Source organism: Mastigoproctus giganteus, chromosome 1, assembly GCF_048544385.1.
Source record: "Mastigoproctus giganteus isolate SK-2022 chromosome 1, ASM4854438v1, whole genome shotgun sequence".
NCBI classification, from domain to species: domain Eukaryota; kingdom Metazoa; phylum Arthropoda; class Arachnida; order Uropygi; family Thelyphonidae; genus Mastigoproctus; species Mastigoproctus giganteus.
In genome coordinates, this window is record NC_143575.1 from 11296070 (window position 1) to 11313326 (window position 17257).

The following is a 17257-nucleotide window of genomic DNA, read 5'->3' on the forward strand; positions in this document are numbered from 1 at the left end:
CTTGGGGGTTGCCGATGTGTTGCGCGATGACCAAGTGCAAGCTCTGGCATTGATGTGGGCAGCTGAGAGCTTGATGGGCCCCTCACTTGTAATCCTTCGAGGGCATCCACCCTGTCCTTCAAGCTCTCATATAGGCCCATAACAATGCTGAGTTGTCGCCTGATTTCCTTACACTCCTTGCATCGCGCACATACAAAGACATCCCCCATGGCAGTATCATGTCCCATACTTGACTGCTCCGCAAACATCAAGCAAATAGTGCATCTTAAAAGGCTGTGATTCAGAGGGCAACTGCTCCCCTCAGTTCTCCCCTGAGCCACAGCATTCCCTTTAGCTTGAGCCTTTTGCTTTGCTGCTCTGGTTTGAGTAATGATTTCGATTTACTTTCAATAAAATTTCAATTTCAGTATAAAATTAAATCCTAAACTTGTATCTCAACACAGTTATAACGCTATATTTATGTTTCAGTAAAGAGTGTTATCTACGAAATATTTGTTTCAGTAACAAGTGTTATCTACGAATATTTATGTTTCAGTAACGAGTGTTATCTACGAAATATTTGTTTCAGTAACAAGTGTTATCTACGAATATTTATGTTTCAGTAACGAGTGTTATCTACGAAATATTTATGTTTCAGTAACGAGTGTTATCTACGAAATATTTATGTTTCAGTAAAGAGTGTTATCTACGAAATATTTGTTTCAGTAACGAGTGTTATCTACGAAATCCCTTTATATAACTTCCGTATCAAGTTATGTATTAATTATTTATTTTTACTAATTATTTATGTTACGTAACCTAAGTGGTTATATGTATAGTTAAAAGTACAATTTAATTGCTAACGAAGTTCGACAAGATTAATAGATTTTACTGATTAATTTTCCCGTAACAATGGCGGCTCTTTACGAACGGTAAACACGTGGATTTGATACCTTTTCCGATACTAAGTAATACCTACAAAATCTCTATCTAAGTTACTTTAAACTTAAGTACCGTAACTAGGAATATAAAGCTACTCTAGAAAATAAGTTAATATGTCAATTTAAACTAATAAAGCAGAAAATAAATCAGAAAAAACTTCTCTGTTCCAAGAGCGGCAGAAAGGCACGTCCGCACCAGCAACCCTCATCCTCAGATTTGTTGTTTTTGGTTTTTAGGAGCATTAGCAACTAAGGCCATATTGCTCCGGGATATGCGGTGGTCATTCCCTGACCTTTCCGCATCCTCCGTATTTGGTGGTGACGGGCTTGAATCCCGGTCTAATCAAGAAGAGTGTGCTACGCACTGCTGCCCCTTCCCACCTGGCTACGGAGGTGCCTAATATATATAATGTTGGCTCAGAGTGATGAAGCATGCATGAGTCAATGAGAGGTCTATGATTGGGCATGTACTGAAAGTGCTGAGCATCCGCCTTGATCAGGGTAAGTACGTGTTGTGACACCAGAAATCAACAGCAATATAAGAACTCATACAAGGAAACTGTTACATTATAATTGAAAAAATTGTTATGGCATGCAAGATTAGTGCTGGTTCATGGCATACTAGTTCCAATGAGGAGTTGCACTGTTGAAAAGCAAGAGCTTAGTGGATTCTTTGGCATCTAACACAATAACTGAAGGAATTGCTGACTTCATGTGTGTTCTGTGCTTTTTAGACAGTATGAGGGCAAAGAGATGCCTTTTTAGAACACACAGTGACTGAGATGAATCCTGGGTGCATTATTACATACTAGAAAACAAATACACAAGTTCAGGATGGAGCCATACAGACTTGCCTTAACTGAAGAAGTCCATACCCAAGCATCAGCTGAGAAAGTGTTACTCAATGTATTCTTAGATCAAAAAGAAGAAATAGTGATGAGTGGCAAATAATACTGTGATTCGTTTACTAGGGTTTCCATATGACAGGAAGAATAGCAAGGGAGCATGATATCACAAATCGTCACACAGCCCATTCTACAGTGAATCAAATACAGAAAATGAAGTTTAAGGAAACCACCCCATTCTACTTATTCACCAGAACTAGCTCTATGTGACTGCTGCATTTTCTTCCCACTACAAGATGCATTAAGAGGACACCATGTCTTGTCAGATGAAGAGGTCAAGACAGCAGTTGCCAAATATAAAACTACTTCTCTCAAGGAATCTTGGCATTAGCGCACCACTGGGGGAAGTGTGTCAAATGTAATGAGGACTACAATGAACACTGACATGCACAGTCAAATTTTAATATATCAGTTTCACTCAGCATTAGCTATGATAAGTGTAAGTTTCTCTAACTTTTTAACAAATATTAAAACTTTTATAAATAAAAATATCAAATATCTCATCAATCCTAATATTAACATTGCAATTTACTTACCTCTGGTCAACAAAGGTGAATTTTCCTTCCATACTATGTCGAGATATGAATTCATTGGATGAATTTGAACCCATCAAGTCACTGGTGTTAGGTGTGCTTGTAACTTGTAGGCGTCCAATGGCAACAAGGCAACAATGACTACCACTGTGAGCATCCTCAGGATCAAGTCGTTCTATTTGAACACCTGTCATGTATGTTATTTTATATCAAAATGAGCCTCTGAAGCAAAAGTTCAAAAGATGATGAAAATATGAAAGAATAATCTATTATGAAATATACACAGTGCGGCAAATGGAAAACAAGAATAATGTTATGAGACAAGTGCTGGTGCTGCCATCTACTAGAAGTAAACATGAAATGAAAGCGTGATTTTTCCTTGAGCACTGCAGTCGAGATCAGCAGAAATTGTGGCCATTTCACAACACAGTGTGAGCTGAACTGCATGTCTCTCCTGTGTCTGTGTTGTGGAGGGACAATGGAACAAAGAGCAAACATCAAGTTTTACGTTCACCTGAGAAAAAGTGCCACGTTAACGTTTCAAATGGCAAGTGTATGGAGGGAATTGTCTGTCTTGTGCAGGTGTGTTCGAGTGGCATAAATGTTTCGCCTATGGAATATAATCATTGGAAGACAATGAACATCCAGGCCCAGCAAAAATAGTTTGAATGATAGAGTTGATTGTAAAGGTGCAGGGAAATCATTACCAATGACCGATGTGCAGCGTTCTGAATGATTTCAGATCTGTGCATTAATAAGGAAACCATTCAACAAATAACCCTGGATTTGAAGAAAATGAAGGTCTGTGCACAGTTTGTTCCACATTTGTTAACAGAGAGTCAAGACAGGTGTAAGCTGAACACTGCAGAAAATTCATTGAGGCTGCTAAAAGCAAACCCAACTTCCTAAATTTGATCATTATGGGCGACAAGATGTGGTGTTTTCAGTAGAACCCCACAATGAAGCAACAAATTAAGAGAGGAAATAAGCAAACTCTCCCAAAGCTAAAAAAAAAATTTTTCAAGAAAGGTCAAAAATCAAAACCATGCACATCACTTTCTACAATAGCAAGGGAATTGTGCATATAAGGATTTTGTGTCCGTTGGCCAAAGTGTTACTGCTGCCTATTATCTGGATGTTTTTAAATGTTTACTGCAGAGAATCCTTCGTGTGTATGGCTTCAGTATGGAGAAGACAGCAGCTGGTTCCTCTTGCATGACAATACACCAAGCCACAAGGCTCTCACTGGTCAGGAGTTTTTGGCTAACAAAAAAAGTCTGCATACTGTTGCACCTACTGTATTCACCAAAATTAGCCCAGTGCAATTTTTTTTTGTTCTTCAAGCTTAAGGCACCGCAGATAGGCAGTTATTTTCATGACATTGACACCATTCACAGAGCTTTGATGAGAATGCTGAACAGTATACCAGCCATGGCCTTCCACCAGTCATTCCAGTTCCTTTGTGATCATTGCATGCAAGTGTGCAGGCATGGAAGGAAGTTACTTTGAATAAACCAAGGTTGGTTTACTCATAACATGGAATCATTTTTTTCTAGCAGCAGTCTCATTTTACATTTGCTGCACTGTGTGTAATATTAGATTTGGGGATTATTACCTACATATACAATTAAACCAACAGCATATAATGAGTTACTAGGTGCAAATATGTTAACATTCGAATAGCAGTAACAATCATTCAAAGATAAGCTTACTAAATTACTGGAAAGAGGCAACACCCCTCTGCATGAAATAGGAGCCAAATTGTTTAGTTTTGTGCTGATAAATTTAATTTGGGGATTATTACCTACATATGCAATTAAATCTAAGAAACAAAAATCAGGAGATGGGACACTGAAATATTAATATTTTAATGGCAATAACATTATTTCTAACATTCTGACATTCATTCTATGATAAGCTTACTAAATGAAATGAAAGAAGCAATACCACTTGGCATGATGAGAATTTAAATTGTTTAATTTTGCATCCATGTTTAGCCTTACTTTTCTTGTAGATCTTCAGGTTGTTTTTTGTTTTTTAGGAGCATTAGCAACTAAGGCCATATTGCTCCGGGATATGCGGTGGTCATTCTCTGAACCTTTCCGCATCCTCCGTATTTGGTGGTGACGGGCTCGGACCCCGGTTTAATCAAGAAGCATGTGCTACGCAATGCTGCTCCTTCCCACCTGGCTACGGAGGCGCCTAGATCTTCAGAAGAAGCAACTGCCATCCTGGAAATTTGGATCTTACAAAAAGCAATGTGACATTCCTTCTTTTGTTTCATTTGGTATCATGTTACCTGCAAGTGGAAGACTGCCCTTCACCTCCTACATTATGTTTAAAGATAAGTTTTTTTTTTAATTGCATAATTTTTAATTAATCAAAATGCTGTAATTCATCAAGCAAGAAAAAAAAAAATCAATTATTAACTACAGAATTCATACACAGCATGCACCTCAAATTGGATGGCTTAGACTAAAAACACTGACAATTATAGTAACAAGAAAGTTAAAATACTGCTGTTACTGCTCTTAACAAGAATTAGTCTATCTATAGCCTCAACCGAGGAGCCCTTTAAGAATTCCTGTAGTCTCCAGTGGAATTCAAATCTATACTTCTCCAAATAGAAGACAAGTAGTGAAATCAATACTGTCATGAAGAATGAAATTAAACTGTCATATAGAATACATTATAGACATATACTGTTTAAGAAGAATGAAATTAAAATAACTTACTTGAATTTAATATTAGTTGTAGCAAAATAAAACAAAAAAGAAAGCTTATGAAAAAATAAATCTTTTATCCACTACATCTGTCCATTCCTTCTAATAATGCTGGCCAACAAAAAAAAAAAGAAAAAAAGGGAAAAAAAGTACCTCAAGAACAAAAGCTGCAAGATTCTAAAGGAAATTGATCCACTGATTCCAAAAACATCAAAATTGTTTCTATCACATCTCCATTGTAAGATATGAAAGATATATTGAAATTTTAGTAACTTAACAAATGACTAATTTCAAATAACATACAATAATACAATTGTTATCTCAAAAATAAGTCTTATTCATTTTAAAATACTTCAATCAAACATTAGAATGTACTACATATATTCTATTTCCTTAGAAATGTTTGCCAAGCAGAGAGTTTTTCTTATAGTTCAATTTGTTTTCCCTTTCAAGAAACCAACAATAATCTCCCACCATGACAGTATCCCAATAACCTTGGTACCACTTTTGCATTCTGGGTATGTCCTGATGGAAGTCCCTTCCCTTTGCTCATCACTTACATTTTGAGGAAAAAACTGAGGTGGAAATGATGAAAATAAAGTCTCGAAGACATTCGGCAGCCCACATCCTTATAACATTGCTATAAAGTTGACACCAAAGCTACACAGTTATGTTCTTTCCTTCTTTCAAGAAATCCATGCACAACTGCTTAAAATAATCAAGATGCTAGTTAAGTATCCCACATCTTTGTTTCAAATATATTAAAAGTTAAGTGTAAGGTGTCAAAAAAAGTACAAGACAGCAATTAAACCTGAAATATTATGTGGAGAAGAGATATGGGCAATATGGGTAAAGAAGAAAAAGGACAGGTTGATTTCAGAAAATTAAAATACAATAAATACAGATATACAGTTGGTAGATAAATACAAAAGACCACACAAGCTATGCAAATAAAAGGAAAAACTGTATCAACAATATGTAAGCAAATTTAAGGAAGAATTAGACAAATTATTAGAGGGAATAAAACACAGATGAAGTGGGTATTTTTTTGGCTGATGCTATTAAGTCTGTTTCCTTGCATCACTTGCCACTACTAATACTAAATGCAATTAGTAGTGAAGCAGCCATCAGCATCAAATTTGTACTTGCCTCCCCCCTTTTAATTGTATTCTTCACTTTTTACTAGCATTCTTCACTTATATTTACTTATATATATACTGCCCTACCATTAATATCCAGACACCGGCCTTCAGACAAAAAAAGAGCTTTTATTGTGTCATTTAATATTTTGTGCTGAAACCTTTTGCTTTTATGACGGCCTTCAATCTTCGCAGCATACTCTCAACCAGCTTTTTATAAATGTCAGATGATATGTTCCTCCACTCGGCCTTTAACGCAGCCACCAGTTCAGTTCAGTTCTGTTCTTTGGGCGATCTCGACGTACACGTACCCGACGATCCAATACATCCGAAAGATGCTCGATAGGGTTCAGATCGGAACTCTGGGCTGGCCCAATCCAACTTTTCCACACCCATGTCCTCAAACCATTGTGTTACAACTCGAGCAGTACGGCACGGCATGTTGCCATGCCATATTGCTCGAGTATTGCCATAATTTTGGAAGTGCATAATTGTCCAGGTAGTCCTGGTATTGCACAGCATTCATGGTTTTGTCAATAATGACTAACGGGCCCATGAAAGGAGTCCCATATCATGACACTGCCTCCATCAAACTTCATTGTTGGGAGGATACAATCAGGAAGGAACAGTTCCCCTGTTATTCGCCACATCCAGGAACGGCCATCAGACTGGCAGGGTGCGAACCTCGACTTGTCTGTCCATAGGGTTGTTTTCCACTGCTTTACAGTCCAGGATTCGTGCTCCTTATACCATGTTAATTGGTGTCTACATTTGTTGAGGTAATCAATGGCTTGTGAACAGTTGCATAGCCATTGTAACTCACATCATGGAGTGTCCTTCGTATTGTACTAGTGCTGACATTAGTCCCAATACTCTCACAGAGGGTTTGTGTGACTTGAGACAATGGCAAATTACGATTTGCACACACAGTTCTTTGCAGAATTCTCTTGTTCCATTCTGTTAGTTTTCGGGGTTTACCAGGCAGTTTTTGGCAGATTCAGTTCCATTCCTCTTATATTTGCATATGATGTCACTAACTGTTAACCTAGGGATCCCCAGAGTGACTGTGATGTCTCGTACAGAATGCTTGCTTATGTGGCATCCTATTATCATTCCATGCTGGAAGTCTGTTGAATGTGTCATATTGCATGCCGAGTTTTGCAATTGTCTGTTCAAAGTCCTGTATGCATATTTATTACAGGTTCTGTGACTTGTTGCATGCATAGGACCTGTTTCCCCATCCATGGAAGGGTGTCCGGATATTAATGGTAGGGAAGTGTACTTATGCATGAAAAAGAGTTACTTACCTGAGGGTGGCCAATTTTTTATATACCCTGTACAGTGAACAACAGCATATGCATTTCCATCTGTAGAAGGTCCTAAACTGTTTCTTTGCCTTATACGATGCAAATGACCAGGACACATGGCATCAGGTTGAATATTACCAATCTTCATTCTGCAGATAAATCCTCTTCGGGAACCCATACATAATCTCATGGAGGCTGATGGATAAAAAATAACGATAATAATGACAATTATAATAACAATATTAACAACTGATTAGGCAGAAATGAAAAAACCTTGTTCTTGCATAGCAAGAAAATCTATTAAAATAAGCACAGCTTGAAAATAACTACTTTTAATTTTTCTTTTCAGCTGGAACTTAAGCTGGAATACATTCAAATTTTTACAAAGAAAATTATTTTGGAACTAACTGCTTTCCCTCATGAATATGAATGGCAATGTGCAAATCACCATTCAAGTTCCTTTGCTGATTAATTTTCAGAAAACGTTTGGAAAAATATTAACTTCATTTCATTCTGAATGAATGATTATTTATGTGCAATATTACAAGAGTACTGAACAGAAGCAAAATAACAAATTGGGGACTCCAACACAAGATTTCTGGTGATTGTTATCTTACTGTTCCACTAGTCAAACCAAGCTAATTGTAATTGGTTAGTTTCTTAGACTATTAGCAATAAACATATTCTAAAAAACTTTATACAGCGTGATAATCTTTTATTTCAAGTTTTCACATCAAAGATAATCTGAGCAATGTGCCCTGCAAATATTATATTATCATTAGCAGAGGCACATGTGCAAGAAAGCAAGCTTATATAGCACCAGCCAAAAAAAAAAAAAAAAAAATCCTTCTCATTTCACCCATCCACTCACTAAATGCTTGTCTAGTTCTGCCTTGAATCTATTTAAGCGACCAACTTCTACAACGACAGATGGAAGTTTGTTCCAGCAATCAACTACAAGCTGACTAAAGGCAAACTTCCGCAAATCTTTCCTACAACTGCCTTTCCTCAATTTGAATTTATGCCCTCTCAGGCGATTACTTTGAGCAAGAGGAAGAATCCCATCAACATTGAGCATGTTAAAACCATTCAAGGCTTTATACACCTCAATCAGATCACCTCGCAGGTGCCTAGTCTCCAGACACTGTAATTTGAAAAACTCAACCCTTTCTTCGTAAGAATAACTCTTTGATCCATTCACTAATCTTGTTGCCCTTCTCTGTACTCGTTCCAGCAGCTCCACATCTTTCTTAAAATGAGGCCTCCACACCTGTATACAGTACTCAAGGTGTGGCCTGACCATTACCTTATACAAGGGGATAACCACCTCCTTACACCTGCTAGAAAAATTCCTGTATATCATTGACAAGACAACATGAGCTACTCTTGCAGACCGTCTGCACTGCTCAGAAAACTTCATATCTGCCTGCACAATTACCCCCGAGTCCTTTTCATTCTCTACCACTGTCAGTGTAGTACCACACAGTTGATACATTACTCTAGGGTTACTGCTTCCCATATGCAGTACTTTATATTTGCCAATGTTAAACTTCTGTTGCCACCTCCAAGCCCATCTGCTCAGCTTTTCTAGATCCTGTTGCAGCAGTATACTGTCATTAACAACCTTGCCAACCACTGTATCAGCTGTAAATTTGGACATTAAGCCTGATATACCATCATCAATATCATTAATAAATACAGAAAACAACAATGGATTCTGGGGGACTCCACTAATAACATTAATCCACGATGAGCAGTGCCCACTGATTACCACTCTCTGTCTTCTCCCCCTCAACCACCCCTTTATCCATAGCAGCAATTTGCTTCCAATGCAACACTGCTCCAATTTGTGCAGTAGTCTTCCATGTGCAACAGTATCAAAAGCCTTTCTAAGATCCAAATATAAGATATCAAAATTATTCTTTGCATTCAGTTCCTTTATGACCAACATTATAGTATCCAATCAAATTGGTCAGGCAAGACTTCCCCTTAACAAACTCATGCTGTGTCTGAGCTATAACTGAAGTCTGTCTGGATGATCCTGCAGTGCTTCTTTAACCAGTGCCTCTATTAATTTCCCTGGAACAGAAGTTAAACTAACAGGTTTATAATTACTTGTGTCACCCTCTGATCCTCCTTTGTGAATTGGGGTCACAAATCCAGTCCATGGGTACATCCCATGAGTCCAAGGAAGCTCTCATAATTATGGCTAAGGGTTTGCTTACTTCCTTTGCTGCATTTAATATAACTGGATAGAAACCCCCCCCCCCAGATGCCTTTCTTATGTTTATCTTCGATAATTTCTCCTCCACTTTGCTCTCAGTTATTACAAAATCATCTAGCTCACTACTGGAGTTTAATTCACCTCTGGCATTTGCCTCCCTGAATTCATGTGTGAATGTAGATGCAAAATATAAATTTAGTTTGTTAGCTACCTGAGCAGGATTATCAACAGATAACCATCAATATCAAGTGGACCAATCTGATTTATCCCCTTCCTTCCAACTGTTATTTGTTTTTTATGAGCATTAGCAACTAAGGTCATATTGCCGTAGGAATATGCGGTGGTCATTTCCTGCCCTTTCCGCATCCTCCGTATTTCGTGGTCATGGGCTCGAACCCCGGTTTAATCAAGAAGTGTGTGCTATGCACTGCTGCTCCTGCCTACCTGGCTATGGTGGCGCCCCTTCCTTCTAGAGATTACATAAGTAAAGAACTTTTTGATGTTTTTCTTTGCATCCTTTGCCAAAGATTTCTCATAATCTGCCTTTGCCTACCTAACCTCCTTTGTGACTTGGTTACAGACCAGCTTATATCTATAATAGGCTTCTGTGTCACCTGTTAATTTATATGTATCCCATGCATTTTTCTTCTCTGCCACGTGGCTCATTAGTTCATCTGACATCCATTTAGGCCTAAATCTTGAACAAAATTTCTTAGTTGGTACGAAAAACCTAGTAGCTTCCAAGGTTAATTCTTTGAATGTTTCCCATTTTTAAATTGCTGTTGGTAACATCATCAGTTGGTCCCACTGTATAGAATTTAAATACTGTCTCAGACCACCGTAGTCACCTTTATAAAAGCAAAAACCCTTCTCTTTACCCCTGATGGTAGTCGCCTCTTTTAAGTAAATCCCACTTCAGCACACTGTGATCACTGCCACCTAGTGGTTCCTTTATCTGCAGATTCTTAATGCATGAAGAATCACTACTGATAATCAGATCAAGAGTATTACTCCTTCTAGTTGGCTCCTGAACATGCTGAAGTAGAAAACAATCATCCAATAAATCCACAACAGCCTTGCTAGTGTGTGAGTGACCAACCAACAAATTCCAGTCAATAGCTGAGAAATTAAAATCCCCCATTATAAGACACTTTGATTTACTGGCCCACTCTATTTCTCTGTATAGTTGTTTATTATACTTATCAGAGTCATTAGGCCTGTAACACACTCCTACTCTCAATTTTACTTTCCCAGTGCTTATGTCACACAACTGACTCGACACTACACTGTCCAGCCATGTCGACTGGCTGTACTTGGATTTTATTTGTTTCTTAATTAATAGCATAACCCCTTCTACCTTCCTATCCTGTCTATCCTTTCTATACATATTGTAATCCCCAAATTCCATTTATGCATTCCTTATATCTGTGTGACAATACGTCTCTGGTATCCCAACAAAATATGCCTTTGATGTTTTGACCAACACCTCAAATTATTATTATGATGATTAACTATATGGTGCAAGGAAGCCTGAGGCTTATGCTGCAGCAGCCAAAAAAAAATTCCTGAGTTACCCTGAGGGAGAGAGAGAAGTAGAAGGAAACCACCAAGAAAGAGAAGAATGATGATATCCAGCTCAGGACCCTTGGTGTGCCAAGCCCATACTCGCCAGATATGAGATTCATCAAATTTATTTACCAAACCCCTAGCATTGGTGTACACGAAGTATACATGCTGACAGTGTATACATGCTACACTGACAGTGGTAGAGAATGAAAAGGACCTGGGGATAATTGTGCAGGCAGATATGAAGTTCTCTGAGCAGTGTAGACGGGCTGCAAGAGTAGCTCATGGTGTCTTGTCAATGATATACAGGAATTTTGCTAGCAGGGATAAGGAGGTGATTATTCTCTTGTATAAGGCAATGGTCAGGCCACACCTTGAGTACTGTATACAGGTCTGGAGGCCTCATTTCAAGAAGGATGTAGAGCTGCTGGAACGAGTACAGAGAAGGGCAACAAGATTAGTGAATGGAACAAGGGATGCTCTTACGAAGAAAGGCTTAAGTTTTGCAAATTACAGTGTCTGGAGACTAGTGCACCAGCGAGGTGATCTGATAGTGGTGTATAAAGCCTTGAATGGTTTGAGCATGCTCAATGCTGATGGGATTCTTCCTCTTGCTCAGAATAATCACCTGAGAGGGCATAAATTCAAATTGAGGAAAGACAGATGTAGGATAGACGTGCAGAAATTTGCCTTTAGCCAGTGGGTGGTTGGTTAGTGGAACAGACTTCCATCCTTTGTCGTGGAAGTTGATAGCCTAAATAAATTTAAGGCTCAACTGGACAGGTATTTCGAACGAACAGAGGGCTGAATTGGAAGTGTTTTTTTTTTTTTTTTTTTTGGTTGATGCTGCATAAGCTTTCTTTCTTGAATCATATGCCTGTACTAATTCACCTGTTCCTTTTCTTAGCTTCTTTTACTAGTTCATGATATAATATTTAGAAAACCCACCAGTAAAGGTAAGCAGGTCTGTAATTACTCATGTCACCTTTTTGGTCCCTCTTTATGAATTCGGGATACAATTGCATATATCCAGTCCACAGGACTCTGAATCCAAGGACAGTTTCATAATTATGGCTAAGGGGTTTTCTCACCTCCTTTAATATGATTGGAAAGATACCCTCCACCCCTGGTGCCTTTGTTTATGTTCAGCTTCAGCAATTTCCTTTCTACTTACCTTTCAGTTTTTGTGAAGTCATTTAGTTTCCGTTGGAGTTTAATAAACTTCGGACATCCCCTCCCATAAAGAATTCCTCGTGAAGAATTTGTGAACGTAGATGCAAAATATCTATTCAATTTGTCAGTAACCTGGGCAGGGTCTCCAATTGTTAACCCATTGACAGCAAGTGGCCCAATGTGATTCAACCCATTCCTTGTACTGTTAACATAAGCATAGAAGTCTTTGCTGCTTTTCTTGGCATTTTTAAACAGAGGCTTGCCATAATATGCCTTAGCTTGCCTAACCTCCTTTCTGTATTGATTACAGACTAATTTATATCTACCATAGGCTTCTGTATCACCTGATAATTAGTTCATCTGACATCCATTTGGATCTAAGAGTAGTTTTTATAAATGAGAACTTTGCATAAATTGAGTTTTCATTAGCGAGGCTATACTGCAATTTTAGTACTGAAATGGAACTAGAATTATTTCACTATTTTTAGGAAATTTCCATGCATTGGAAATAAGTATATAAAAAAAGAAAATAGTTGAATATGAAAAATGTAAAATATGTACATTTGTAAGAGAATCTATTTATGTTAGGGTAAGAAATATAAATATTGTGTACTTCAAAACATTTCACAGAATTTCTCTCTGCTTCTTTGGTGACTTAAAATACATAATTTAAAAGGTTAATTTCTAAACCTCTGCAATTACTGAAAAGACATGAAATGTTGGTTCCATGTTCACCATTGGATTCCAGAGGTCTCTCACCTGAACCCTTGAAAGACTGCACATAGCACTAACTGCCGTTAACTAATTGCATATCTATGTCTTCCTTGTTAACCCACATACTGGCAATTTCTTTATGTGTTTAAAGACCATTCAATGGCCCCATTTTAATCTCTTCCATTCAAATGCAAGCCATATCTGAAAAATAAATTCTTTCTACCAAGTTAGGCAGTACACACTCTTTAAAATTTTCCCCCTCCCAAGTCTTTGTAGAGTACTTAAAGCTCTGACAAAGTTCATATTATAAAATTCAAACTATCATGCCTGAACAGGATTGCAGAAAATTTTTGCCCTCACTCTCAACATTTTTCAGTATGACTCTGTATTATCTGTAGATGACTATAGTGCATAGTATGATCACCAAAGAAAAGTATATTTTTATTGATGTATTATTTTTTGATGAGACAATACAGAAGCTGATTGCGTAAAAGCTCTTTAACCCAGTAGAGGTAGTGGATTATCTGACAGATCTCTTCTCAAAATTAATGTTCCCACATTAATTGATGATTAAATCTGAAATTTTTTTAAATCTTCCTAAATACAAACATTTACTGCAATAGTTTCTGAAGTGATTTTTTTTTTTAGTTTTTGTACAAAAATTGAATAAGACTGTCACAGCATAACCATCACTATCTTTGCAGCTATTTGGCATTTTGCATTAAGAGTGGAATGGTATTAGAAAAGCATTAATGCTTTGTTTATATATAGTTTCAGGTTACTTGTTTTCTTCTGCACTAGTTCAATGAAGATCTACTTATTGTTATCATTTATTACAATTTTCACAAGACAAGAACAAGAAACCTGATATACTCTCAAGATAGATGCTACTCTGTGGGAAGCAACATACATATTTTCAAATTTTGTGCATGCTGTGAAGGGAACCAAATTTGAAATAAACTTGAAAACAGACATATCCAATGGTATTCAATATAAGAGGTGCTAGCCAAAAGTTCCTGAAATGTATTTATAAAATAAATTGGATTCACCCTGGGTCTTATTTGCCACCATCGCCTTCGAAGTAGGCGTCTCCGTAGCCAGGTGGGAAGGAGCAGCAGTGCATAGCACACGCTTCTTGATTAGACCGGGGTTCGAGCCCGTCACCACCAAATATGGAGGATGCGGAAAGGTCAGGGAATGACCACCGCATATCCCGGAGCAATATGGCCTTAGTTGCTAATGCTCCTAAAAACCAAATAACAACAGCCTTCGAAGTAGTCCCCTTGAGAGCATAAACACCAATCCTAGGGCTTCTCCCATGATTTGAATGCGTCCTCAGAGTCGTTCTTCATCATAGTGTTCAGCACCGCCTGCGATTCAGTTTGGATATCCTCTACTCTGCCAAACCTTTGACACTTAAGCTTGATTTTCATTCTTGGGAAGAAGAAGAAGTCCGTGGAATAAGGGGTGGGGATGATTGTCATGTTGTTGGATGCCAAAAACTGTGCCACAGCAAGAGATGTGCGGGCTGGTGCATTGTCATGATGAAGGACCCAGTTATTTGTGTGCCACTTCTCTGGACGTCACAGTAAAACTTTGCATTGATGGTCTGGTCAGAAGGGACGAATTCCTTATGGATAATCCCATCAATGTCTAAAAAACAGATCAGCATGGATTACACACTGCTTCTCACTTGTCAGGCTTTCTTCGATTGGGATGAAGATGGGTTCTTTTCCACTGGGATGATTGTTGTTGCTTGGTTTCTGGGTTATACCCAACTCTCGTCACCAGTGACAACTGCAGAAAGGAAATTTTGATCACTTCTGACCTGTTCTTGAAGATCTCTGCTAACTTCCATGCGATGGTGCTTTTGGTCTTCACTCAGTAACCATGGTATGAACTTGGCCGCAATCCTCATGTTCAACTTATAGGATAAAATCCTTTGACACATGCCATACGATAGTCCTACAATGCCACAAATGTCGTGCATGGTCTGCCTGTGGTCTTCACAGATCGCTGTCCAAACTTTTGTGACATTTTCCGGGGTGGTGCTTGAGGATGGATCCCCAGAGCAATTGTCATCATCAACTGACATTCGATCATTTTTAAAAAGGTTAAACCAGTAGTAGAAATTAACCTTTTAAATTATGTATTTTAAGTCACCAAAGAAGCAGACAGAAATTCTGTGAAATGTTTTGAAGTACATTGTCACCAAAAGTTTGTTTCAACTTTTTATGGGTTTCTGCTGCTGTATTGCTAGAAGGAAACAAAACTAGATGCCACATTGCTCTCTCACATCAGCCATTGCAACAATCTCAAACTACGCAAAATGCACCGCCAAAGAACTGCACATAAATATTCAATGAGTCTATCCAGCCTGACGCCACGTGGCACATTGATTCACAAAGGATGCATGCAATGTTACCTAGCACCAAAAGTCCATACTAGACAACATTCAAATTTCGGGAACATTTGGGGTAGCACCTCATATGCAACGTTCTTTTTTTTTTTATAATATTTATATACGTAATAAGCTGAAATATATGTCATGTGTATGTTCGAAAATTTGCACACTTAACAACATTTTAAACTGGAAAATGGAAGGGACTATGAGATCGATGCTCTTATTTTATGAGTAAAATGTGTTTTTTTTGTAATTTTCTGCAGAATTAATTTTTTTTTTGAAAATAAAAGGTGCAAAGCATATACCGTATTTCATCGATTCTAAGACTCACTTTTTCCCTCCTATAAATGTCTCTAAAAACGGGGTGCGTTTTAGAATCGATGGTGTCTTACAATCGCAGTTTTTTTTATTTTCCACCACAAGAAACCACACGTTTTGTTTTATGCAGAAACCCCGCCTCCAAGTTTGACTGTTATCGCATTCTCCAATTCCATTTGAGAATAAAGTTGCATGGATGATTTCACGCGCTTTCGAAATGTGAAGCCACTGTTATTTCATTATAGTGGATCTCACTAAGTTAAAACTAGGAAGTTTTGTTTGTATCTTCGAAAGTAAGTAAGAAGTGGAGTTACTGTATTTCGTTCATTTTTATCTGTTATTTTGATCTGTAATGTTATACATTAAAATGAAAAGTTATTGTGTATGCAAAAGGACAAGGAAATAGAGCTGCAGGTCGACATTTTGACATTAGCCAAGAAAATGTTTGCCGTTGGAGAAATGATCGCAATTCCATATTTTGGTGCAAAGCAACAACCAAGTGCTTTACACGGCCTAAAAAAGGAAGATTTCCACAAGTCGGTGAAGCTGTGATATGTTTTGTAACAGACACGTGCAAAAAGATTACCCATCACTTGACAAGCCAAGTAGTTGAAAGGTGGAGAAATTGCCAAGTCTCTAGGAATAGAGAAAATAATTTTTAAAGGCAGTCGCGGCTGGTGCGACAGGTGATGAAATTAATGAAAAAAAAAAAAAAAAGAAAGAAACTATGAGTTTAGTCAAATTGGAAATGCTGGTGAAACCCTTGTCTTCTTCAATATGCCTCGAAATTACACTGTCAACGCTAAAGGTGCTAAAGAAATCAAGATTATAAGCACGGGCTATGAAAAGCAGCGTATCACTGTGATGCTATGCATCACTGCTGATGGTGGAAAGTTGCCACCATATATAATATTAAATCAAAAAACCATACCGAAGAATGAAATTTTCCCCAAAGATGTTACTGTGCATGCACAAAAAAATGGATGGATATCGGCAGAGCTTACAGAAGACTGGCTAAATGTTATATGGAATAGATGTCCTGGAAGTCTTCGTAACCCACCTAGAATGCTAGTACTTGATGCATTTTGTGGACATTTGTCCGAACGGGTCAAAAATAAAATTGCAAAAATGTGGTGACTTGGTTGTGATTCCTTGTGGCATGACTAGCCAACTGCAGCCACTTGACGTTTCAGTCAACAAACCATTTAAGGATTACTTCAGAAAGGAATATGAATCCTGGCTGTTGACTGACAACCTTCCGCTGACACCTTCCGGAAAAATTAAGAAAGCGCTGCCATCAAAATTGGCAGAATGGATATCAACAGCTTGGA

General features: G+C 37.9%; 1 protein-coding gene across 3 annotated transcripts in view; it reads right to left on the bottom strand.

Moving 5' to 3' along the window:
* The window catches only part of tgo (Aryl hydrocarbon receptor nuclear translocator homolog tgo), a 535800-nt gene that overhangs the window by 75737 nt on the left and 442806 nt on the right, over positions 1-17257 (bottom strand). For all 3 annotated transcript variants that reach the window (XM_090371458.1, XM_090371450.1, XM_090371441.1), the window contains 2 exons: positions 7528-7722; positions 2362-2545 (listed from right to left, as the gene is read on the bottom strand). In XM_090371458.1, the coding sequence (XP_090227584.1) occupies positions 2362-2545; positions 7528-7722 (379 nt within the window). The remainder of the gene's footprint in view (positions 1-2361; positions 2546-7527; positions 7723-17257) is intronic.